This window comes from Onthophagus taurus, chromosome 7 (assembly GCF_036711975.1).
Source record: "Onthophagus taurus isolate NC chromosome 7, IU_Otau_3.0, whole genome shotgun sequence".
In the NCBI taxonomy this organism is placed as follows: Eukaryota; Metazoa; Arthropoda; class Insecta; order Coleoptera; family Scarabaeidae; genus Onthophagus; species Onthophagus taurus.
Genome location: NC_091972.1, coordinates 34,321,141 through 34,346,287, shown reverse-complemented (window position 1 = coordinate 34,346,287; position 25,147 = coordinate 34,321,141). Strand labels below are relative to the sequence as shown.

Below are 25,147 nucleotides of genomic sequence, written 5' to 3'. Positions count from 1 at the left end.
ATTTTCGGCCTGAGAAAATATGATCATGTATCTTTTGGTTTTAAGCAGTTAAAATGGCTGAACATAAAATCTCAGATACATCCACAAGGCCTGCTTGTATTATAGGGTCATCACTGAAGGTACCCCTCCATACCTGCACGATAGGATTAAATTCAGAACGGACGTACATAATGTTAATGTTCGGTTCAGGGGTAGACTGAATCCTTCCTATCGGACAGAATCTTTCAAACGGTATTTTTCTTATCAGATATACACCATATACAATGATTTACCTTGACACCTAATTGGACTGCCCTTGAACCGTTTTAAAAGAGCATGGAAGTGTTGGGTCATGGGTCGGTGACGGAGGGCTTCTGTGTGTAGCTAGCTGTCTATGTGTGCCTTTAAGTTTTATCTTTCATTTTTCTATGAGTGTTCATTATTTCCTTGCAATTGGTATTGGTATCCTATTCTTCTTTTGTTTTGTTGTTTTTTTTTCTTTACGGTCTTTCTTTCTGTTAGGTTGAGTGGAAGATCAGGGTTGACCTCAACTCCGCCTATATGTTCGGGCTTTTTTCTCAATAACTAAATTAAATTTCTTTTATAATATTTTGTCTCATTTTTTGTATTTTTATTATTTCTTTTTTTTTTGAAAATCATTACCGAATGAGGTATATTATTTATATATTACATTACTTCACAAGATTGTAATTATAAAATTGCTCGAATAAAGTGATTATTATTATTATTATAAGGAAAGTTGAGGAGGTCAAGACTCGAATTGAGCTGTAGCGCCATTTATCGACCGATAATCCGAAGGGTGTACAGGTAAAATCTGATTGAATGTTTTTAAATTCCACTCCAGCTTAATCATTTTCAATCTTACATCAACATTACACATCAAATAATAAGAATTCAATTCATGATTACATAAATATCTACTTAGGTTAGTGCCAGACATATATTTTTTAGGACTATATTTAAGTTTTGAATCTTCCGAACTCATATAATCTCTTAATCTAATTAACTTAATTAGTTTACATTTCCGAATAGTGGGTTATCTCTTAATGTCAAGGTCATACTCAAGGTCTGAATATTACCCCTAAATCCCGTTGATCATTAGTTCGAGAATTGTTATTGACGAGAATCTACTATCGAATTTAAAGAGTAGAGTAACACGTTAGATGTCGACGTTGTCGAGACTTACTAGGAATTCACAATCTCAATCTTAGTAATTGTAATTATTAGAAATGTCTCCGCGAGAACTAAAATCCTATTATGTTATCTCCAAGCAATTTATTACGAGTGAAAATAGATAAAAGATTTTGTGCTCCAAAAAAAGGATGCTCAAGTACCTAGTAAATACTCTGGATAATTCGATTTCTCTTCCGTGTAAGTTCTTCGTTATTACTAGCCAAAGTTTGGAGATGTATCGCATCGTTCCAACCATGAAGCTTTACGAACGGTATTTCGGCGGAAAACTTGTATAGTTTAGAAATTCCTTCGTGCTGGGTCTCAATAATTAAAACCATAAAGAGAATATATTGCCTGCTTAGTTGACCTTTCTGTAATACTAATAGGAAAATTAATTAAATTAAATTCATTAAATTATATTTTATTAAGCTTTATTTTTTATGTGAATACAAATTATGTTTTAAAGTTTTGTCTTTTATTCCTTGTATTTCAGAAGTTAATGTTCCTCGAAGACAATCAAAATATTTAATAACTGCACGTTCTTGTTCTATAACCTCTACAGATCCGGGCCTTTTTAAACGTATTTCTGTGATTGCTCTTTCTGGAGCCAAATCCAAAAAACGAACTAGGTAACAAGCTGCCATTACGCCAGTTCTTCCTCTACCCATTCGACAATGAATACCAACTGCCTAAAAATAATAAAAAAATTAATTAAAATTGTGTTATAATTTATTTATATCACAATTAAACTCAAAGGTAAAATAATAAATAAATAATCAAATTTTATGTTACTATAAATAAAAAGGAAGAAAAAAACACAAAACTATAAATTCTATTAAAACCATACCTTTTTGTTAGATGATCAATTTAAAAGATATGTTGTTTATTTTAAGATTTTAAACTACAAAAAAGCTAAGAGGTTTTAAACACTTTTAATTTTGATTGATTAGTCCAGTAATCGTTCGGTGTCGAAATACATCTCGTAAAATGTGCAGTATTCGTTGACAGGCGAATTCAAAAATCGTTTAGCATATAAATCAAGCATTACGAAGAGAGTCGCATGATGTTCATCTGGGAAAATATATCAAGGGTGAACCAATCACGATATATGGAAAATAAACAAACAAAAAAATCATGCGGGTTTTCCAAATGGTTGATTGTGAACGGTTCCAATGAACATTTCAAACGAATTTTTCGATTAATTCTGATTTTTTGAACCCTTTAATAATTTAAAAAAGTCAAGGATTATTATTTACACACTTTTTGTATCAACAAAAATTTTGTACATTGAAAGTTTTTGGTTATAACAAAAATTAGAAATAACAAATACAACTAAAAATTAGGTATTTTGTACAGTTTTATAATATTCGTTTATTGAAGCTTCGAAATCGGGTAATTCTTCTATAGATCTTGGTCTATTACGTCTCAACTCCGACAGAGCTGTTTCCGCATCGAGACCTTTGAATTTAATCAAGAAACATGCCACCATAACACCCGTTCTATCTTTCCCCATTCTAGAATGAACTCCTACTGGCTGAAAAGAAACTTTATTTTAAATTTAAAACATTTGAATTCTTTTTAATTTAATTCTGTTAAATGTTAGATGTTAGATTAACATAAACAGGCGTTTTAACGGGCAGCATGCTTCTTACTTACTTATAATAATTTCTGTTGAGTTTTTTAATAAAAAGCAAACAAAAATAGTCCCCTACAAACAAAGCTTTCACGTCCTTTTATAACTTTCTCTCTTTGATCCCACGAAAATTTGTTATATCCAAGTATCGCCACGCATATATCTCTTTGTCTGTCCCAAAGGTAAAATTGGCGAAAACGCAATTCAGTCCACTCACACCATAATCCGTAGAAGTCGTATATTACATTCGTAAAATGGATACTGCCGAAATAAGCCCCATGCAATGTACGTACATTTATGATGCAGAATACTTCCGTTTCAGTCGATTTTCCAATTTATTATAGATGGGAACAAAATGGAATTGCGGCGATAAAAGAATTGTTCCGCAAAAATACAAAAATTTATATAAAAACAAGTTATTTATAGTATACCAAGTAAAGAAGTGACTTTAAAAGAAATTTTTAAGTAAATAAGCTTTAAGAAGAACCGGGGAAAATGGAATAAGGTTAACTTTACCGGGTTGGTTGCCAAAAAGTTCTCTTTAAAGTAATTACGTTCAACTAATTACTCCATCTCCTTCGTGCGTATTTACCTATTTTCGGCAAAATAATAAAGATATACAAGGACTATGATTGATTTGATCGCGCAGTTCTTCTAAAGTATGAGTAGGCACTCTGAGGAACGTGGTGGCCACGCAACTCGTCCACCTCTGCTAATCCAATGATTCTGAAAAGTATTATTTAAGTAATCCCTGGCAACACGAATGAAATGTGGTGAAGCACCGTTAACCATAAGTCACGGCATGTTTGTAATGGAAGGATGATGTTTATCCGTAAAATGCACAACGGATTGGAAGTTCAGAATTATACACTGCTGTAGAAACCAGTTACAAAATAGCATTCGTTGTTAAATATCAGCTTCACTAAGACTGGTATGGATAAAGTAACTGTACATGCACAACTCTCCATACTGTACTATTCAAAGCACCTACTTCTAAAGATAATTTTCTGGTACTAGTTTTAGAATTCTCCACAATCTACCGAATGCGTCTTCTTCAAATGCAGGTGTTTTGGTGCTTCTTGGAACCCCACAATCTGAAGTATTAATTTTAAAATATTCTGTTTCACGAAGACGTTGATGGATTCCCGTAAATACTAAGGCTTAAAGCCGTAGAGCCAATATATTACCAATAGCTCGTCCATACATGAAATGTATGTTTGCCATTTCTTCGTTAGTAAAATTCATACCTAGGTTTTAAAATGTAATACCTGTTTTTGTCTGGCAGTTAATTATTAAAAAAACACAAGTAACTTGGATGAACAATTGAAATAATAAACCAGTTATTACTTCCTATTAATTTTGAAAATCGCGCGTAACTTCTTAATGAATCGTTTTTAGCATTCCTTGTTGCTTATTCATTTCGTGGTGATTATCAGTTTTCGCTTTCTTTTTTTTTCACCTATGAAACATTTAAGGCAACCTTCCAAAAATCCTTTTTCGCTACCTATGTGTAGAATAATACCTCTTTGTCCAGAGCCAGATGGTCTGCTCTATAACCATTTATTTCTTGTAGTTCTCCGCGGTAATGATCGAATGTGTCCACCATTTCTTTAGATACCTTTTCGACCCATATATTTTTGAATGATTAGTGCCACATCATGTTTCGTCTGTGTAATAAATATTCCAACCTCGATTTCTATAGTTTTCGATATTCAATAAAAAATCTGACCATTGAGTTAACATTTTCGGACGCTCCATTAGAATTGATTTGTCATTTAATTTGTTATACGAAAGATTTAACTGCTTTAACCATCTTAGGTCCACTTTTACCATCCTTATCTGGACGATGGTAAAAGTGGACCTTAATAGATTACTCTCCAAAAATTTAGGAATATGCCAACTTCGGTGGTAGTTTTAAAAAAAAATTTTCTTCCAGTAGGAAGAGATATCATCTTAAAATAGAAGCTTTAATCTTCAATTTGAGCCATAAATCATTTTCTAACTCTTAAAAATACGGACACAGTGATTTTTTGAAATTCTTACTTTTTCACAATTTCAAGGTTAAGTACCTAATTTAAACATTTCTTCAAATGCCTCTTTCTACAAATTTCTTTAATCAAACACCCTACATATCATATATCATCCTAAAAGACAAGCTTCAATCCTCAATTTGAGCCATAAATCGTTTTCTAATTCTTAAAAATAAGGATGCGCTGATTTTTTGAAATTCTTACTTTTTTGTCAATTTCCAACTAAACCTAATTTCAACAACATTTCTTCAATCACCTTTCTCTAAAAATCTTTTTAATCAAATACCTAACATATCATATATCATCTTAAAATAGAAGCTTTAACCCTCAATTTGAGCCATAAATGGTTTACTAACTCTGAGAAATGTAGAAGCAGTGATTTTTTTAAATGCTTATTGTATTGACAATTTCAGACATAACCTAATTTCAAAAAACATTACTTAAAACGGCTTTTACGAAAACTTTTCTTGATCAAACACCCCCGGTGTCATACATCATCTTAAAATGGAAGCTTTAACCTTCAATTTGAGACATAAATCGTTTTCTAACTCTTAAAAATATGAAGGCAGTGATTTTTTTAAATTCTTACTTTTTTGACAATTTTAAATTTAACCTTATTTCTAAATTTCTTCAAACGCCTTTATTTCAAAATTTTTTTATCAAACACCCTACATATCATATATCATCTTAAAATAGAAGCTTTAATCTTTAATTTAAGCCATAAATTGTTTTCTAACTCTTGAAAATATGGACGCAGTGATTTTTTGAAATTCTTACTTTTTGGACTATTTCAAATTTACCCTAATTTCAACATTTCATCAAACGCTTGTTTCTAAAAATCTTTCTGTCCATGTAAAAGTTGAATATCATGCGTCTTATAACATCTTGCAAGAAATCGTTACAATCGACGTTTTTGCGATTTGTTCTTTCTGTAGGATCCTCTATATTTCCATATTGTGAGCATTCCTTGATTATAGGTTCATCTTTATCTGTTTCTTGTTGAAAAAAAATGTTTTACATTAGTAATTACTTCTTTAACTTCTTTCGTACAATTCTAGGCATGTCGGTAGGCAACGACTCAAACTTATGAATGCAATGAAAAGAAATTTATTTATATATCCACTGTCTTATCAATATAATTTCCAGAATAACCGTTAACAAATCAACAATAAAGCCACACAGAGAGACCTTGACAATTGTATTGTTTAAAAATTGGTTGTTGTTTTTATTTGTGTAAAACCGTAAATAAACCCTCGAATAACAACAGTACTGCTAATCTACCGACAATAAATTGTTGTGGTTTCCAGTAAAAAATAGTGTGACAAAACACTTTGCTTTTAAACATTTATGCATTGACATACATTTTCGTATGCTTCATTGCAATTGATTTATTATTTAATTTCTTATGCGAAAAATTTAAATTTTTAAAATCAATCCAGAAACGCGTTTCTGAACGCGTGCTCTTAACCCGTTCCTGCGAATTCCTTCAGAACCTACTCAAACAACTGTAATGTAATGAGATTAGGTAGAAAAATAAATGCAAAAAAAAAACAAAAATTTGTACAATGCCCTTAAGCCGTTCCTGTCCTATACCTTTAAATACTCCTCATACCCGCTGAAATACACTCAGCGGCATAAAAAACGTATCACCTAAAATGATGATGAGTTTCAAACAGCAATAACTTTTGAACGTATTGTAAAATTAAACTTCATCGACATCTATGACTTGCTTTAATTTCTGATGGCGCTGCCGAAGAAGCTGCGTTATCCTTTAAAGCTTGTACCTTTCGTGTTAACAACAATAAAACTATAAGCTCCTTATGTTTAAAATTAATTTCTTTTGTCGGTGCACCCCACAGCAAGCTTCAAAGTGTAGGAAGAAAACACACATTAGCGTTACTCACCATTTCTGAAATTAAAGCGCGCTAAAATGGGGAATATATAAATAAATATTGGCAAACGCTAGACCTTTCAAATAAAAAAAACTTTATTCAAATCGAGCAATACGTTCAAAAGTTATTGCAGTTTGAAACTGGTCGTCATTTTAGGTGATGCGTTTTTATGCCTCTGAATGGTTTCGCGCGAATTAATTTAACACTCGTTATAAAATCGCATTGAGTACTTCATGTATGTACAATGCGGGTTAGGTTTTTTTTGAATTAGCATCGATCAGAGATATCACTATTTCACATAATGTATTCTCTTTTAGATAGGTCAGAAAAATCAAAAAAAAAATATACTGGCATTTTTAGTATACTTTAGATAATGTGTGGTTGAAATTTAGAAGTTTTTTGATGAAGTATACCTGTGATAATTCCCGCTCGTAGGAGAAAGAATTTTACATAAATTACCACACATTATAAAGAATTAAATTTCGTTTCCAATGAAGCTGACAAAAAGCTTGAAAAGCTGAAAATGTACCGGCAACCTGAGAGAACTCGCTAGGGGCAATAATGTTACTCTATGGTGGGTTCCAGGTAACAAAGACATTGGCCAAAGACAGGGCAATGAAAAGGAGGACAAGCTGGCCAAAGAGGAAGCGAGGACGCCCTTTATTGGACACCAACCCGACCGTGGACTACAAAAAAACCCACTTAAAACAGATTAAAACACAGAAATAAAGAAAAGACCACAGATAAACAAAGGAATAATTAAAATGCCCAAATATACAGAATGTTTCCAAGAGGAAGTTACTAGAAAGCTAACAGAACTATAGCTAGATACACAACATGGCAATAGCAGATACTGCAGTATCAACATTAGGAAAGCAAAAAAGTCGAATATAGCATCATGGTTTGATGAAGAGTATTGAGAAGTAATAGAAGATTGTGTGAGAGGAAAAAACGGAACATATTGAGAGAATGCAAGAAGATTTTAATAAGGGGCGAATTAACACCTAAACAAATTAAGAACTACGTATAAAGTTCAAACCAGCCTCTGACGATGACGTCAAAATGACGATTGTCCAAGCATTTTCAGAAATAGGACTCCTTGCCGAAATGAAGATTTTGCTGATTTCGTTGGTATTCTGTAGATAATAGAGTAATTACATTTAACCGTGGGGCAAAATTGCAAAAACTTAGAAAGTAAAAGAAAATTGTTTAACAAATATATCTGCAGCTTTTCCCAAATATACCAAACCGAATCCAATGCAATAGGAAAATATGGCGAAAAATGAAAAGTCAATCAAACATGACACCCTTTTTTAGTATAAATTCTCTAATTCATGAAGAAACTCTTTTTAATTTCTAACTTGAGCAACTTTTTAAATACTCTTCAATAATTTCTATTTTGAAAGAAAAATAATTAAAAAAAATAAGCAAAAATTCTGTCCTCGTAGCAACTTATAGCCTATTAACTTAACCTAAAGCTAAATTTCTTGAATAAACGGTAACCTATACTCTAACGCAGATACTGTATATAACAAGAAAATCTCATAACAGGAAACAAAGTCTTAAGCAAGGTCGATGAAGAAAACACAAATCCAGATTCTGTAGAACCAGATTTAAAGGCCTAGTATGATTTTTCCTTATTTTAAAACTCAATCTGAAAAACAGTGTGTATAAAAAGGAAAGGTAACGGAAGAAGTTTTCTCCTTTAAAATCAGTTTTTATTAATATTAAATATAGATATTGTGAAAAAATGTTGTGGTAATAAAAGTTAATTACCCTTAACATTTAATTTATTACTTGAAATCACAATACTCTTGTAGGCGGAGATTTAAAAAACGTTTTTGTGTATTTCTCCTTGTCAAGTGATCATATTTTATCGAAAAAGGTACGTTAAATAAAAATTCTTTCTAAATAAGCTACACAAAATAATTCTAGTTTATAAAATAATTTATTACTGTTTGCTTTTTTTTTCAATTAGTGTAAAACGAAAGTAATTCCATTGCGAAAACGAAAACACTTAACGAACCTATGTTAATAGCTTATAAATTATGAACCCGGAAACTCAAACGTGCATCACAACATTAAGCGTTGCTACAATTTGCACATGGCAACCCAAAAATAAATTCTTGGATCGCATATTCGAGTTATATTTAAGTATTAGAATATGTGCCAAAAAACTATTCAAGTTCAAGATTTTTCTTTGAACCATAAAAGAAAGGAACATTAAAAATAGTAAATAAAAACATTTCAGTTACAACATTAGTAAAAAGGAAACAAAGCAAAAATAAAATGAGACGAACCTGATTTTTTTGTTGGCACTTTTGGCACACGTCGATAAACTTTAAGATATCTTTAATGGTGGGCGCTCCGAATTCTTCAATAGGAATACTAGTCCATTCGAGCTGTGGAAATTGTTCGATTGGGGGTAGTTTCTCCGGGGATAAAGTGACGAGGTGACGAACCCCTTCTTCATAGATGTAGCGGAGATTTTCTTTATTTTGAGGCCAAGCCATGGCGGCTAATTTATTGTCAACCACCCAAGAAAAATTCCAAGGTGGATACGAATCCACCTCTTCATTTATATTTTCATTTCCATTCTCAGACATTTTTTATAAAAATATTCACTTGATCTTTTAGATATGAGAATAGGAAAAAAATAACACATATGATTTAGACTTGTTGAAACTATTGCGAGAGCTAGTCGTGAACTATCCACGATCTCTCGGACAGTTTAATTATAAGCTGAGACAGTTAAATCGATTGCCAGCGATATTTTCGTTTGTGTACTATACGTACGACAATCTCGTCATTATACTTCACTTTCCTTTTATATTATTACATTCGTTTAACCTCGGCTATTTCCGATAATATTATCAGGAGTATTTAGACTCTATCCCGTAATGTACAGGTGGCGATTATTTGCAATCATTCTATAAACATGTCTTATCGATAAAACATTTCCGAGTATTAATATAAGCACGGGTGTCATAATAATAATTTGTCATTAACAGTCATAATTTCACAACAATAAATTTCGGATTTGTAGAGATATGTCATTGATATTTTTAAATATTGTTTGAGATGACTCATGAGTGCCCATAAAAACTCCATTCATTATAAAATCAGACTTATTTTCATTGATGTTCTATTTCACCTTTCGTGAATTAAAAAATTATTTATTCGTTGAATTTTTAAATTTTAAGTATAGAATTCGATATAATACAAACAATGTTGATTACATTATAATGCAGATGATTAAATTAATTACCTAATGTTACATTATATTACACCATATTATCTTATACATATATATTACATTGCTACAGGGTTACCTACTTTCTCATAATATCTTGAATAAAACCTTGTGATCTCAAAATTGTTCTTACTCCAATGGTTTAATAATGAATACCCCATGTTGGGTTACATTTTTTATTAAGGTTTGATGAATGGAATATTGCTTTGACAGAACAACTGAGTGGTGTTTTGTTATATTTACATCGTCATTCAACCTACTTCGCTTTTGTTTATACAACTAAATCTTAAACTTAACACCCCAAAATATTGGTGGCTTGTTTTATTACTGTAATGTTTCACTGTGTTAGAACATAATGTTACATAGAATATCACATTAAAGTTTCCTGCGTGGATAATTGTCCAGTCGTCATCGCTTTTAAGTTTCCTGGTTATGTGTGCTACATATTCTTCATCTGCAACTAAACGACATAGTCGCCTACGAACAGTTTATCTGTATTCCCATATTCGAGCATTTCCCAGTCCAATGTTTGAATACATAGGATATAATATACAGTGCTAGCGTAAAGTAACCCCCCCCCCCCTGTTTAACTTCCGAACAGATTGAGATATAAATATGAACAAAAAAACGTCAGTATCTATATTTTATCAGCACAAATATTTTCTTATGGAAAATTTTTCCATCACTTTTAGTTTTTCCGGAAAATAGAACAACTTTGTTTTTTTAAATGGAACACCCAGTATATTATGGTATCTTCCGAAAGATGAAAACAATACGAATCCAACGGTACTTCACAATCAAATATCGGTTTATTAGTTTTTCGCATAAAAATTAAACAAAATGCGGAATTTCGCCGGAAAAACCAACGTATCTTCGTGGACTACCTGTCGAAATACAATCGGCCAGGTAAATGGTGGACGGTGGGTTAATGGTCGGTATACGCTGGAGCTAAGACGGATTTAAAATTGCAACTTCAATTACTTATTTTTTTTAGAAATGAAATAAAAATTGGGTGGAAGTATATTAAATTTATGAATTAATCATATTTTATCAAAAAATATTAAATTTATAAAGAAAAAAAGTCAATATAAGAAATGCAATTTTCTTAATAAAGATTTTGCTAGTATAGGTGACGGTTGAAAAATTGGCTTAGGCCCACTTTTACCACCTCTTGATAAATTTATCCGATAGGTAAATACAGCTCTTAACCAATGAGAGTGCTTAAAACCGCCGTAACCATGGCAACTATCCTCTAGATAGTTTATCAGGAAGATGGTCAAAGTGGGCCTTAGTGTTGTTATTGAATAATAAAAGAATTTTTTATTTATTAAGAATCAACTATTAAGTAAATTGTTCGATATGATTACCCTGAACTTCTAGGCAGTGGTACCATCTTTGTAGTGTTTCCTCTCTCACACGGCTTAACATGTGATGATCAATATTTTGGCAGACGTCAATAATTTTTTGTTTTAAATCTTCAATACCCAACGGAATTTCATATACCTTGGATTTTAAATAACCCCATAAAAAGAAATCTAAAGGTGTCAGATCTGGTGATCTTGCTGTCCATTAAAATTTTTATCAAGATAATTTCGTACCATTGGCGCATAATGCGGAGGTGCTCCGTCTTGATGAAACACTAATTCCATTTCAAAGTCGTCAGGATTCTGTTGTACAATTAGCAAAAGTCTTGAAAAAAAAAACATTTACTTTCTAGGGAAATCTAGTGATAACTTCACGATATTCATGTGGATTAACATCACGCCGGTGCAATTTTCCACCCAAAAAGAAAGTCCATTCGTCACTGAAACAAATATGTTTCAAGTATAATCGATTTCGTTCAACCATATTTGTCATTAGCTCACAAAATTCTGTTCTTCTATATCAGGGTCATCTTCTGTTAATTCATGAAGCATTTTTATTTAAAATGGATGATATTTATTCTTTTTTAAGTATTTCCACGTAGTCCAACAACGACGCGGAAATATTTAACACATCACACGTTGATGCGATAGCAGCAGACAACATCATGGGCGCATTAGCTACTTCTGTTAATATCTCACGACCAGTTCTTTTGCGGTCCAGTTTTCAAAAACCTATTCACAAGTTCTTTTAAATATTTTCGACTAATTGGATGTTCAGGAAATCGTTCCTTAAATTGTCGCTCAGTTTCATGTAGGTTTCTGTCAGCATGAGCGAATATTAAAATTGCTTCGATTTTGTGCTCTAAACTCCTTCTAGCCATTTTGATCTCGCCTTTCTTTGAAATGAAGGAAAATATTTGCATGCTGCCTTAAGTACAAAATTTCAAAGTACCTACAAACTTTAAAATTGTTGTTATGACAATTTTTTCTTAGAAGTTTTAAAAAGAACTTTCTTTTTAACCTTTTCTTGTATTGATTGTTTCATAAAAACATTCTAAAAGAATTGCCGATTTTAACTCTGCTTAACCCGAGCGTAGACCGACCTTTAACTGACCGTCCACCATTTATCTGGCTCATTGTATCTCGACAGGTAGTCAACGAAGATACGTTGGTTTTTCCGGCGAAATTCCGCATTTTGTTTAATTTTTATGTCAAAAACTAATAAACCTATATTTGATTGTGAGGTATCGTTGAATTCGTATTGTTTTATTCTTTCGAAAGATACCATAATATACTGGGTGTTCCATTTAAAAAAACAAAGCTGATCCATTTTCCGGAAAAACTAAAAGTGATAGCAAAATTTTCCATAAGAAAATATTTGTGCTGATAAAATATAGAAACTGACGTTTTTTTGTTCATATTGATATCTCAATCTGTTCAGAAGTTAAACAGGGGGGGGGTTACTTTACGCTAGCACTGTATGTTAAACAGGGTAGGCAATAGACAGCATCTATGTAAGAAACTGTCACAAACCTAAATGTTTTTCCCAATTCCTGGCATAGTGTTTTTCTGTTAATTGTCAAACATAATATGTTTTCCAAATGATCTACCCGCCCCAAAATCACTTTCAAATTCATCTTCCATCCTTGTCGTTAATATACACCCGTACAACCTACCAATCTAAGTAGTAATAATCTAGTAACAATAATCCCCCTGTAATTTTCAAAATTTCTCCTGTCACTCTTTTTATGGATAGGGCTTATGTGTGCATGTTTTCACTCGTCTGGTACGCTTGCCCTGCCTTTAGCTTGATCATTTCTTTAATGTCTTGAACGTATCGTGTCGAATATTGGCGATCATTCTAAATATAACTTTATTCACGACTGCTCTGAATAATTCGGTGGTAGTTTTTGAGCCCTCTTCTACCGCACACTTTCTCTTGGAGGACGATTCTTATAAGACGATATGTATTTCTATCTGTTTCTCATAATATGTCAAAGATATTCCAGTTTTCTCATTTCGCTCCATTACTGCCCTGTTAGATACTCTATCCACTCGTGAAATCCTCAGTACTTTTCTATAGAGCCACATTTCGAAACATTGGAGTCTTATTATTGTTGTTATTATTGTTTGTCTCAATTCCACCCCACATAAATGCACCCAGAAAACGTAACATTTGAAGAGTCTGATTTTGATATCGATGCTGAGGTTGTGACTTTTGGACTTCTGCACCTTGTGCCCAGGAAGGCAAATTGTGTAGCCTCTCTATTGGCGTGCTGTTAAATGCTGACCATTAAATCGTACCTTCTAATTGTCTATTTACGAATTGCCATAAAATTAGTCTTGCTAATATTAATCTCTTAGCCGAATTTATTTATTCTTGTAATCCTTTTCTGCTGTCAGTGAACACCACTGTATCGTTGGCATGGGATTAGTTTTGTCAATGGCATAATTGAATATTTCCTCTGAGTAGAGGTTGAATAAAAGTGGAGGAATAATGCAGCCATCTCTGACGCTTCGGAGAATTTTTACTGCGTTGCTGTGCTTTTTCTGCATTGATCTTAATGGTAGCTAACTGATTCCAGTAGAGATTTCGTGTGATCCTAAAATCTTCCATCACCTTTCCGTGTCGTACCTTGTCGAATACCTTCATGTAGTCAACACAGCAGGTTGAAATGTCACACTTCATATCTCTGCAGCGCTGAAATAACACTTGTAGGCAGAACAGACCATCACTCCTTTCATAAACCTAAACTGCATGTCTAATATTTGTTCTTCGCATCGTCTGTGTGTTCTACGATGACTGATTTTTAGAAATAGCTTTAACATGCGACTAGTGATGCTGATGGTTCTGTAGTTACTACATACCTTAGCTCGCTGTTTCTCTAGCTGCAGTATGAACTCAGAGATGAGCTATTCATTTGGGATATTTCCAGTATTATGTAAGTTGTTAAACATGTCAGTCAAGAATTAAATGAATCTATCGCCAAGAAGCTTGATTCTGAGTACATTCCGCCTGGTTAACTTTGACTTCATCTGTCATGATGGATAATGAAAGTTTTCTCTATCCATAATCAATTCTGCCGCATCATTTACAAATTTTCTCACAGTTTTTTTCCCTAAACGTTCCCGTAACCTGTCTCCCCATTCTTTTCCACATTGAATACATCAAATTTATCTAACAAAACCTCGATATCATGGCATTTCATCTAACTCCTTTCATTGAGCTTCACGAATTCTTCTTTGTATGTCATCCTATATGCTTTTAATACCGGTGGATTGTTATTTTGCATACATTGTTCTTCCATGATCATCAAGTTTTTCTCCGTCATCCATAATTTGTGTTTCCTTCTATTATCTTTGAGGTATTTATTTTTGATATACATTGATGCTTTGGTAGGTATATTTATTTGTTCTTCTGTGTCATTGCGATAGTGTGGCGCATCACTTGCAGCATACATTTAAAGGAAAACATTTCGGAAACAAGGATATTAAAAGAATTGACTACAAAATGTATTGTTTATATTCCTGCCACACGATCTATTGTTCAGCAATGTCCCTTAATTTGTAATTTGTTATGCATTCATTTATAAATTCTTCAATTAGTTAAAACCTTTGACGACAATTAACTGGAAAATTCATTAGTATTATTGTTTGCATATTAATTTTGAATTTCCTAGAAATTTCAATTATATCGAAAACAATGTTTCACCTTTGATTGATGTAGGGTCATAACTGGCAAACCAATAAATTAATATCAATTTGGGGAACAAATTTTGCCCTACAGGTTGCAATAAATATATTAAGTGCAAAATGCCAAATTATTGGTTTCCGCTCACCTCTCTCGGCCAATATTTAAATTGTGCATTAAATAAATAAACAATTTAACGTTTGTATAGGTAATTTATTGAATAAAATCTCTAAAATAAACGAAGTGTTAATTCTGATTTCAATCATAAATTTTATTTTAGATTTAAATCATCATGAAAAATTTCAATTTATAAACATTTTTGTAAAATTATGAGAAGCTTTAGGAATGAGAATTTTTATATTTATCATCCAAATATTCTTCGGTAAGTTACAAAAATTTCTTTAATATTAAAAATAAATTTTTTCTGTTATAGGATTATGTCAACGAGAAAATCATTATCAAACAAACTCAATTCCACAACCTTTTGTGGTGGTGGAACAAGGAAAGCTGAAAGGAATGATGAGTACAAATTGGAAAGGGGGAAAATTTTTTAGTTTTTTAAATATTCCTTATGCTAAGAAACCAATAAGAGAGCTTAGATTTAAAGTAAAGTAGTTATTGAAAGAGTTTTTAAGCTTTTTATTGTTAATTTTAGGATCCTTTACCCCCCGAAAAATGGGATGGAATAAGAGATGCCACAACAAATATGCCACGATGCATTCAACATAACATAAATCAAGAAATAATAGGGAAAGAAGATTGTTTATATTTAAACGTTCATACATACAGAGTAAAAGTTAAATTATTACTAAATAATTACATTTATTACTACTATTTTTAGTTAATTGGAGAAGCACCTGTTATGGTTTTTATTCACGGTGGTGATTATTTAAGAAACACGGGAAGTTCAGAAATGTTAGGGCCGGAATATTTAATGGCGGAAGAAATCGTATTAGTTAGCTTCAATTATAGATTAGGATTTTTTGGTAAATTCACAAAGCTCACAAAGAGAATCGATAAAATTAGGATTTCTTTAGGATTTCTTAACTTTGAAAACTCAAACGTTGGGGTTCCTGGTAATGCTGGGTTAAAAGATCAAGTAATGGCTTTGGAATGGGTTAAAACTAACATTGCAAAATTTGGTGGTGATCCAAATAAAATCACTATTTTCGGGCAGGATGTTGGAGGAACAAGTGTACACCTTCACATGATGTCACCGATATCACAACGTACGAATAATCCAAATAAAAACTTTAAACGTTGTTTATTTTTTTATGTTTAGCTTTATTTCACCAAGCAATAGCTTTAAGCGGAACTGCTCTTCATACTTGGTCGATGGGTAGCAAAGATACAGGGTTGGTTCTGGGTCGATTATTAGGATATAGAGATAGATATCCAACGATGATATTAAAGAAGTTACAGAGGACTAAAGCCGCGGATATAATGGAAATGCAAGAAGATTTAATCTCGGTAATACATATAAATAAATCTATTCTATTCGCATTTGTCCATCGCCAGTTCTTTAGCTTCTGTCTATAATTTACCCAACTTTCCACCAAACCAGTTCTTCTCTCACCTCTTGATTTCTAACATTGTCTCACTTTGTTATATTTTTATTCTTCTTAGACATTTCATATAGATTGCTTATATCTTTCTTCTTTTCTCCAGTTTCATCGATTCCAACTCCGAACTATTTGTGGTACCTGCTCTAATACTTCGTGCTCAATTTCGATTCTCAAATCCCTCCTCGAATCTTCTCCTCTTCTTTCTATCGCCATCACTTTACTTTTCTTCTTATTTATTCGTATGCCGTATTCTTTTAGTACTTGATTCCATTAATAATCTTAAATTTGTATAACCCAACCTCATTGCTTGGCCTTTTGTGACATTCCCTCATTATATATCCATTAATACCGTAAACATGAACGAACTCATGACTCCTCTTTGTCTCAAGCCTTCTCTGGTTATGAAATTGTCCGGTTGTGAATTTCGCTATGTCACACTGTTCACGCTGTTTCTAGAAGTGCTCTGGATAACTTTATTTATTTTATCTTCCACTGATCAATACAATTCCACTGGACTACTGTTGTACCACTCTTTTAGGTTATTTATCGAGGAAATGCACATTTGCTTGAATTATAGTGAGTAAAAGTGAGTAATTCTCCTACCGTGCCACGTGGCCAAAATAGTGAAGTTTTCTGATTTTAATTGTGTTAACAATTTCTCTTTTATCTCCAACTCACCCAGCTTATTCTCAGGGTTCTTCTATAACACCACATCTCAAAGGCTTCAAGCTAGTCGATATTATTCTGCTTAAATGTCCACACTTCTAAACCATATAAAAGCACTGGAAACGCGTAGCATTTTAGCATTCTAATCTTGAGATGTGGGCTAAGGTCGTTTCTACATAATACAGTAATCATTTTGTTGACTACAATTCTAGCTTGTTCAATTCTTGATCTTATTTCTTCCGTATTGTTCTCATTCACAATTATTCTCAAGTATTTGTACCTGACGATCCTCTCTACTACCTCTCGTGTAATCCGCCGATGTTCTTGTTGTTGTAACTTTAAGATAATCATAAATTTGGTCTTCTTAGCATTCACTATGAGACATTTTCACTTTTTTCCATTACCTGATCCATTAGTCTCTGCAGTCCTACCAATGATTCTGCTATAGGTAGAATACCTTCCTGTTTACTTTTACTCCGATTGCTGTTTGCTATGCCAATGCTTCCTGTAGGATGTCTTCTGAATACATGATAAACAAAAATGGCGAGAGAACACATCCTTGCCTAACTCCTCGTTTTATCTATACTTCCTCTGAAAGTTTGTTCTCTATATATAATCTAGCCGGCTGATTAAAGTAAATCATTCTTATCTATCCTGTTTCCTCTTAGAAGCTTTATGAGATGATTGTGCTAACCCTTATCAATCGCTTTACCAAAATCCAGGAAGCATACATATACAGATTGATTGATATCCATGCATCTTTGAATCAACACATTAAACACAAACAACGCCCTTTGTTCCCGTTACGGTTCTGGGTTGATCATCGCATTCTCTTGAATTCGTTTTCTTTGGCAGTGAATGTCAAATTGTTATAAAAGTCGTGTTTAAAAGTCCACCAACACACTGCTCATCTCTTTGGTCGTTTGGTTGTCTTTCCTCTTCAAGTATTCCTTCCACATGTCTAGTTTCCCCTATGTGTCTGGAATTATCTTACCATCTTTGTTTAGTAAAACACTGTTTCTGTTTGCCCTTTTAATCCCAGCTAATTCCTTAATCTTTTTATGTACATTGAAACCATGATGCCTTGTTTGCAATTCCTCTATTTCCATCATTTCTGCCTGTGATTCTTTTTTGGTTACTCCTGTATTTCCTCTTATTTCATACCATATAATAATGCTACTAATACTGTCCGTTTCTTACTAGCACTTTGGTTTTGTCAAACTGTATGGTGTGTCCTCCTTTGTGGCAATGTTCGCGATTGCAGATTGTGGGATTTTACTCAGTCGGACATCCCTCTCATGTTCCTTGATGCGGCATTCGATGTTACGTTCAGTTTGGGCAACGTAATATTTCCCGCAACTGCCGATAGCCAATAGACTCCTGCTCCCTTTAATGGGGTTAGCTTGTCTTTGGCTATAGGAAGAGCGTTTTGTATTTTGCTGGCCGTACCATATCGTACCACGATATCATTCTTCTTCAGACATCTCGCAATTCGCTCCGTCATACCTGAAACATAAGGAAGGCAGATAAAATCGGTTGGTGTCGTACTTACCGAATCATTCTTCTGTTTGCGTGGTTTGGTGGCTCGTTGGATATCCCTCATCGCATAGCCGTTCTTCTGGAGTACATCTTCTTGGAATCTTTCTTCTTTCCTCAAGTTTTCTTTAGTACCTCTCTGTTCGTTGGAATAATGCTTGAATCACGGACCTCTTCTGTTGTGGGTGGTGATGAGATGTAGCCTACAGGTATCTATTCGTATGCGTCTTCTTTCTATATACTCCCAGTTCCATGCCCCCATCTGTCTTCCTAGTGACCAACACATCCAGGAATGACAATTGTTTTACAGTTTCTGTTTTCATGGTAAATTTTATCGTGGGGTGCTGTGAATTGAGGTGGTCTAGAAATTCCTGGACTTTTCCATGTTGCCAGATCACGAAAGTGTATCGACGTAACGGAGCTATAGCTTCGGAATATGTCGACAATAGACAGTACTCCACTAGTCCTGAGACACACTTTAGCAAACCCTCCGGGATGAGTTTCTGGTGAAGACCATCCACGGCATCTTTGACTGGTTCACCAGAGTGAATAGAGATTCCACGTCAAAACGTACCAGAATATCCTGAGGATCTAGCTTGAATGTGAAATGTGTGAAATCTCGGACATATGACTGTTTTACCTGTAAAAAGAGACAGAATCTTCGCAAGGTGTTTTGCTAGCTGATAGGTGGGAGAATTTATGGCAATAGGACGTAGTGGAACCTCTGGTTTATGGATTTTTGGTAATCCATGTATCCTTGTTGGTACTGGGCCTGTACGGATAAGCTTTTGTGTTGTTCTGCTGGGATTCCTGTGGATTTTACCAGTTCTTTCATCTTCCTTGCTATCTTCTCGGTTGGGTCCTCTTTTATCTTCTTATATTTTATATTCTTATATTCATTTTCCTGGTGTTATAATAATATAGTTTATATAATAGTTTTCGAGAAAAAAAAATATAATCAAAATTTTTCACCATGTTTTGAACGAGTGTTTGAACGAATTCGCCAATAGTTCATATGTGAAAATATCTTTAAAATTCGCTAAAGAATCACCCCTGAAGCTTGGGAATATTTTTCAGATATACCCTATATATTATTCAACTACTATTTATAAATATTTTTAAACATTTTTAACTAGCAATAATTCGGAGTTTACGATAATGAAAGGTGAACTGAAGAAATTAACGTACGATGAATCAGTTTTTTCCAAAATGCACTAAAGCAATAAAATTTAGACAAAAATATACATATCGTATTTCGTGTTTATGCTGGCGTGGCATACCTGGCGGTGGTCTACTCTGCACGTCATTCATATATATACATAAACAATCTTTATCTTTAAAAGTATTTTCATTTTATTTGTGTATACAGTCAATTCTGCTTAATTTCAACAAAATGTGAATCTGTATTTTTTGTTCTTTAAAATTTTCTTATGTTTGCTCAAAATGCGGCCCTCACCTCACTCGCTATTTCCACTTTGCCTTTTCCTATGCCTTGTACCTCATTTTGTGTCCAACCTCTGTCTTATTTATAACAAGTTTTTCCAATTACTGTTTATTAGCGTTCCTTTACATTTCACTTCTGCCGTCCCTTTGGTACCATTTCCATTCATCAACATCTTTTGATATCCAATTCTAATAGTTTATCCTCTTTTCCTCTTTCTTTTTCTCCGTTTATATTAGACTTCCCATTACCATCTACGCCGCACTTAAGGTCACTTCCACCTTTAACTTAGTTTTCACACTATCAGTCTCCAGTTCATTACCTAATAATAACTTATTAACTAATCAGTTAAAAATACATTTCATCTTGTCCGTAATAGTCTCGTTTTACGCGTTGTTTATTGTTGGGTTGTTCTTCTAAATATTTGAAAATGAATTTAAACCCCCCAATAAACACATTTCATTCTTGACATTTCGAAATTTAATTAAATCGTTTAGCTTGGGAAAATATTAATATGTAAATATTAAGTTAATTTAATTTTATGATTTATTACAGTTGGCATTTAATCATAAGCGTTTAATCGGTCCAATTATTGAATCGGAACACAACGGAACAATATTTCTACCAGAATCGCCGTTTTTAATATTAACGAAAGGTGCATTTAAAAAATGTCCCTTTATACTAGGAGCAACAAATAAACCATCTTTATTTTACGATATTATTGACTTAAAAACAACCGGGATGATAAATTCACTCGAAATTAATCAAATTATTCCGTATACATTACAACTCAATCGATTCACTGAAATGCTTGTACTGGAAGAAATTTCTCAAGCGTATAAATTACAAAGCTTTGAAGTGAGAACGAGGGAATATCGAGAACTTTTGGACGATTTATTCATGAATTATTTTGTTTACGTTACCGTAAAGAAACATCTCGAAGCTGATCATAAAGAAATGTATCTTTATAAATTTTCAGCGAGTACCCGATTAAATTTATTTAAATTTTCTAATCCTGAAACGGCGAAAGTTCAAGGAGCCTCTCATTATGATGATATTGGGTACCTTTTCAGGGCGTCAAAATCCCCATCAACATCTAACCCTGATTCTAAAGAGGCGAAGTGTTTGGAAAGATTTATTGGGTTGTTCGTTAATTTTGCTAAAACTGGTCATCCAACTCTCAAATACAATTATTGGACTAATGTTACGGAAAAATTTAATTATTTAGATTTTAAAACGGAATCAATGAAAATTGGTGTTAATCCGTTTAAAAGAATGGATTTTTGGGATGGCATTTATAAAAGATTTGGGTCGGAATATTTTAGCGAAAAAATATTTGCCAAAAAACAATTTCAAGATGTAAATGAGAACGATGAGGAGGTAAAATGTAATAGATTGATGCTTAATGGGTATAAAATGTTTTCTGGGGATGGAAGTGGAGAAATTTTGAGTGAAAATTCAGGTTCAGATAGCGATGTTGATGCTGATTTTACCACAAATTATGAAAATATAACGGATGTTTCATTAAATCCTATCGATGTAAGTACAATTCCATCCGAAATTGCTACACAACTAGAAAGCAAATAGCTCCAATTGAATCAAATATATGACATAATAATTATAAATGTAGCATTTTTAGTAAATAAATCTTTAAGTAAATCTCTAAATTATTTTACAAGTTTTATCAATACGGGTAATACCGCACAAATAACTAGAAATGTCACAGTTTAGATATCTTTTGGTGCAAGTTTTAAATCTTGCAAATCAAGCAGGAGTTGAAACTCCAAAAATACAATCAAAGATAGCTGTAAGAATAATTGCAAATTAACGACATCTTTGAGGGACTTCTTCTAGTTATGTTCCTTTCGATATATCCATATTTTACAAATTGAAACAATAATATTATTTCATACCATGCATTACTTGCAGAATAATTATTATTAAAGTATAAGTTAAGAGATCGCTTCAATGTAGTACCAAATCACCCCCAATTATCATCAAAACAGCCCCGTGCTTATGATCAACACCGCACTACACCTTGTTACGAAATTGCAACATCAATAAATTTCGACAGAATATTAAGTTAAGGTAATATCATCTCAATGCATTCCCTAACAACTGGATATATTTGAACAATACGTAAAAACAGCACTTGCCTTTATAAATGCCAAGTTTCTATATCTCAATAAAACTATTTTAACTGCACAGCGTTTCTCATAGCGATGTTTTGCCAGATACAAATTTTGTACATTACACAAAACAAGAATTTCGAATAATTAAACGTATAGACGATATAATGAACCCTACCTCGCTCACCATTCCTCTCCTGTTCTTCCTGTAGAGTAGTTGACGCCTCCAACTTCACACACACGTTTATAGAATCATGAGATTGCATATAGCGGATGTCACTTAAAGGCTATATCAGATTAACGCGTTTCGATGAAAGGGTGTGAAGCTCATTATGACAAAAAAGAATATGGTTGAAAATAATATGGAAAACATAGTTGTAATACGAATAGGTGGTCTGTTGAATTCCGCCGTTGTCTAAGCCAAGTGAGGGTGTTCAGCCGATAAGACTGGGTTCTACACTGATGAATATGATCGATAAAATTCTAATAGAACGGCTATTAATGTTTGAACTGCACTGGGTTTGTTGGATGAGAGCCAGTATGGTTTTAGACGTTCCAAAAGCACTATATTACAATACATTGACTCTCAATACCTACCTGCAAACTAATTTAATACGGTGTGGTTTTCTGAATATTTTTGGTTTATGATTGTAAATGAGTTGATAATTATTTGGTATACATAATGAAGCAATTCGTGACTTCTAGAATGCTACTGTGGGAAAGTGTAATTTAAATTCAACTCTTCATTATTCCATATTTATATAATGATTTAGAATAAATCCATAGAACGAATGGAGATGCAGATGTTCTATAGAAATGGAGACTATGTGCAACTTAAAATGGTGTACTGAAGTAACAACAGACTTCTGTATAAATCGAAGATGTTATATTCAAGAACAAAACATATCCAAAAAACGTATAAAATAGAAATATACCATGGTATGCTTCAAATGTTGTTCTTGCAAGATACCTTAGCAAGAATAGGTTTACTGAATATTTTGCTGAAATCTCTAATGACTTGATATATAGTTCTATTTTATATCTTTTTTAGATAGCGGGAGCAAACAGTTTGGGTGATAAGGCAAAATTAGGAATTTAGGATTCAGAAATATGTCTGTCCACACGATCTAAAAGGTTAGGTAAACTCATTTCTATTGAAAATATTGGAAATACTATGAAATTGGCACATAAGAGATGTCTACCTTCTACATAGACACAGCCATAGAGATTCCAACAAGATATAGGTAGTACCCAATATAATTCAATACTGTTGTGGGAAAAGAGACAGAATCTATTTTTTCATCCGGATGTGCATAATCGATACCTTGCATTTGGTTATCACCTATTCTAGCTTCTTCTATGTATTCGTTTTTCTTATCTTCTCTTGTTATGATAGTTGTATGTTGTGTTATGTGTTGTTGCGTTCTTATATTCTACATCAGTATTATATGCGTTATTATTTATATCGGTGGTTTGTTTACATTCCTCGTTGAGTGGCTGTTCAACGAGGAATTTAGTGCACTATTCAGTTTTATATCAAGTTTTACTAAAGTTTCATCCTGTGTTAAACGTTCAATTTAGAAATTTAAGGCTTTTTGTCGTGGCTCCAGTGCACTATTCACTTTTATATCAAGTTTTACTGAGGTTTCATCCTGTGTTAAACGTTCGATTTAGAAATTTAAAGCTTTTTGTATTTCCATTTTCTTTAATTCAATTTGATTTTATGTTTGACCGTCAGGTAATATCCAGGTGGTTTTATGGATATCTTTTCTTTGGAAGCCGGTGAAACAAGTTGAACCAAAAACGAGCTTCATCACTGAAGATGATTTAACTTGCTTGTCGATGTGGTTTGCGATATTCCTAATTCCTTTGAACGGTGTGGAATCGAGTGGTATTTTCACCGGTGTTTTCCCACTGACACAATATCCAATAGTGAATACTTCAGCGTGAATTTATACTTATACGATTAATATGGTCAAAAATTGGAGCAAGCGCCGATAAACTTGCGAGAATGTGGTAACAATTTAACAAGGAAAACCATCAATTTAACTTAACTTGTTATTTAATAGTGCTTAATCTTATCATTCGAATAAACTAGAGGGGCAATAGAATAGTAGTTTGACAGATTAAAAAGGAAAAAATGTGAAGAAATGGTTAAGGAATATTAATGGTGGTTAAGGGAAAGTTTAACTACATGTGCAAGTGTACATTATGCACCACGCACAATAAAACACATGCATAATCGTGTATAACCGTGTTAAATTGACAACAGTGACATCATGTGTCCTCTATCCTTTTGTTATAATATCTAGAATAAGTTATTAGGACAAGTTATTTGCGATGATCATCGAGAAGAAGTGTAAACTAATGAAGAGACGTCTGAAGAACATATTATAAATTGAACAACAGTGCGACGATAGCAACAAACTTTTACCCGTAATTTCCTATCTACTTTCTTAGCTGATATCTTCCTTATTATTAGAGATAGCGCCTAAAACTAAATGCACCACTTGAAAGCTTCAATCTTTCTCTATCTAAAACTGGCAAGTTGATGTTAAGATCAATAAAAAAATGAAGAACACCGCCCTGAACTTAAAATAGCTCAAAATTACCAAACTTCAAGGCCTTGTGCAATTGTTATAAAACCGCATTTTAAAAAACTGAAAAAACAACTTTCTTATTTGATAGGGGGAAACTATAACTATAAACTATAAATTTTGTGCTCTTTTTAATGGCATAACAGCGGCGATCACGCGTTTGCATAAGTACATTTT

At 33.1% G+C, this 25,147-nt stretch overlaps 2 protein-coding genes across 3 annotated transcripts; one reads left to right on the top strand and one right to left on the bottom strand.

Moving 5' to 3' along the window:
- Positions 1–1,587: 1,587 nt before the first annotated feature.
- Positions 1,588–9,726, bottom strand: LOC111429291 (dual specificity protein phosphatase 23-like). 2 transcript variants are annotated; one of them, XM_071197671.1, is made up of 2 exons: positions 9,029–9,726; positions 1,588–1,862 (listed from the first exon to the last, which is right to left on the bottom strand). In XM_071197671.1, the coding sequence occupies exons 1-2, from the start codon at positions 9,332–9,334 to the stop codon at positions 1,605–1,607; spliced, it is 564 nt and encodes a 187-aa protein (XP_071053772.1). In that variant the 5' UTR covers positions 9,335–9,726; the 3' UTR covers positions 1,588–1,604. The 2 variants fall into 2 exon arrangements, with proteins under 2 accessions (XP_071053772.1, XP_071053773.1); XM_071197672.1 differs by lacking the exon at positions 1,588–1,862 and adding an exon at positions 2,376–2,707 and having other exon boundaries at positions 9,029–9,717.
- Positions 8,554–21,856, top strand: LOC111418849 (juvenile hormone esterase-like). Its single transcript, XM_023051547.2, has 8 exons — positions 8,554–8,613; positions 15,317–15,418; positions 15,470–15,642; positions 15,692–15,826; positions 15,878–16,022; positions 16,074–16,265; positions 16,319–16,506; positions 20,800–21,856. Exons 2-8 carry the CDS (start codon positions 15,382–15,384, stop codon positions 21,829–21,831), a joined length of 1,902 nt encoding a protein of 633 aa, XP_022907315.2. The 5' UTR covers positions 8,554–8,613; positions 15,317–15,381; the 3' UTR covers positions 21,832–21,856.
- Positions 21,857–25,147: the final 3,291 nt, after the last annotated feature.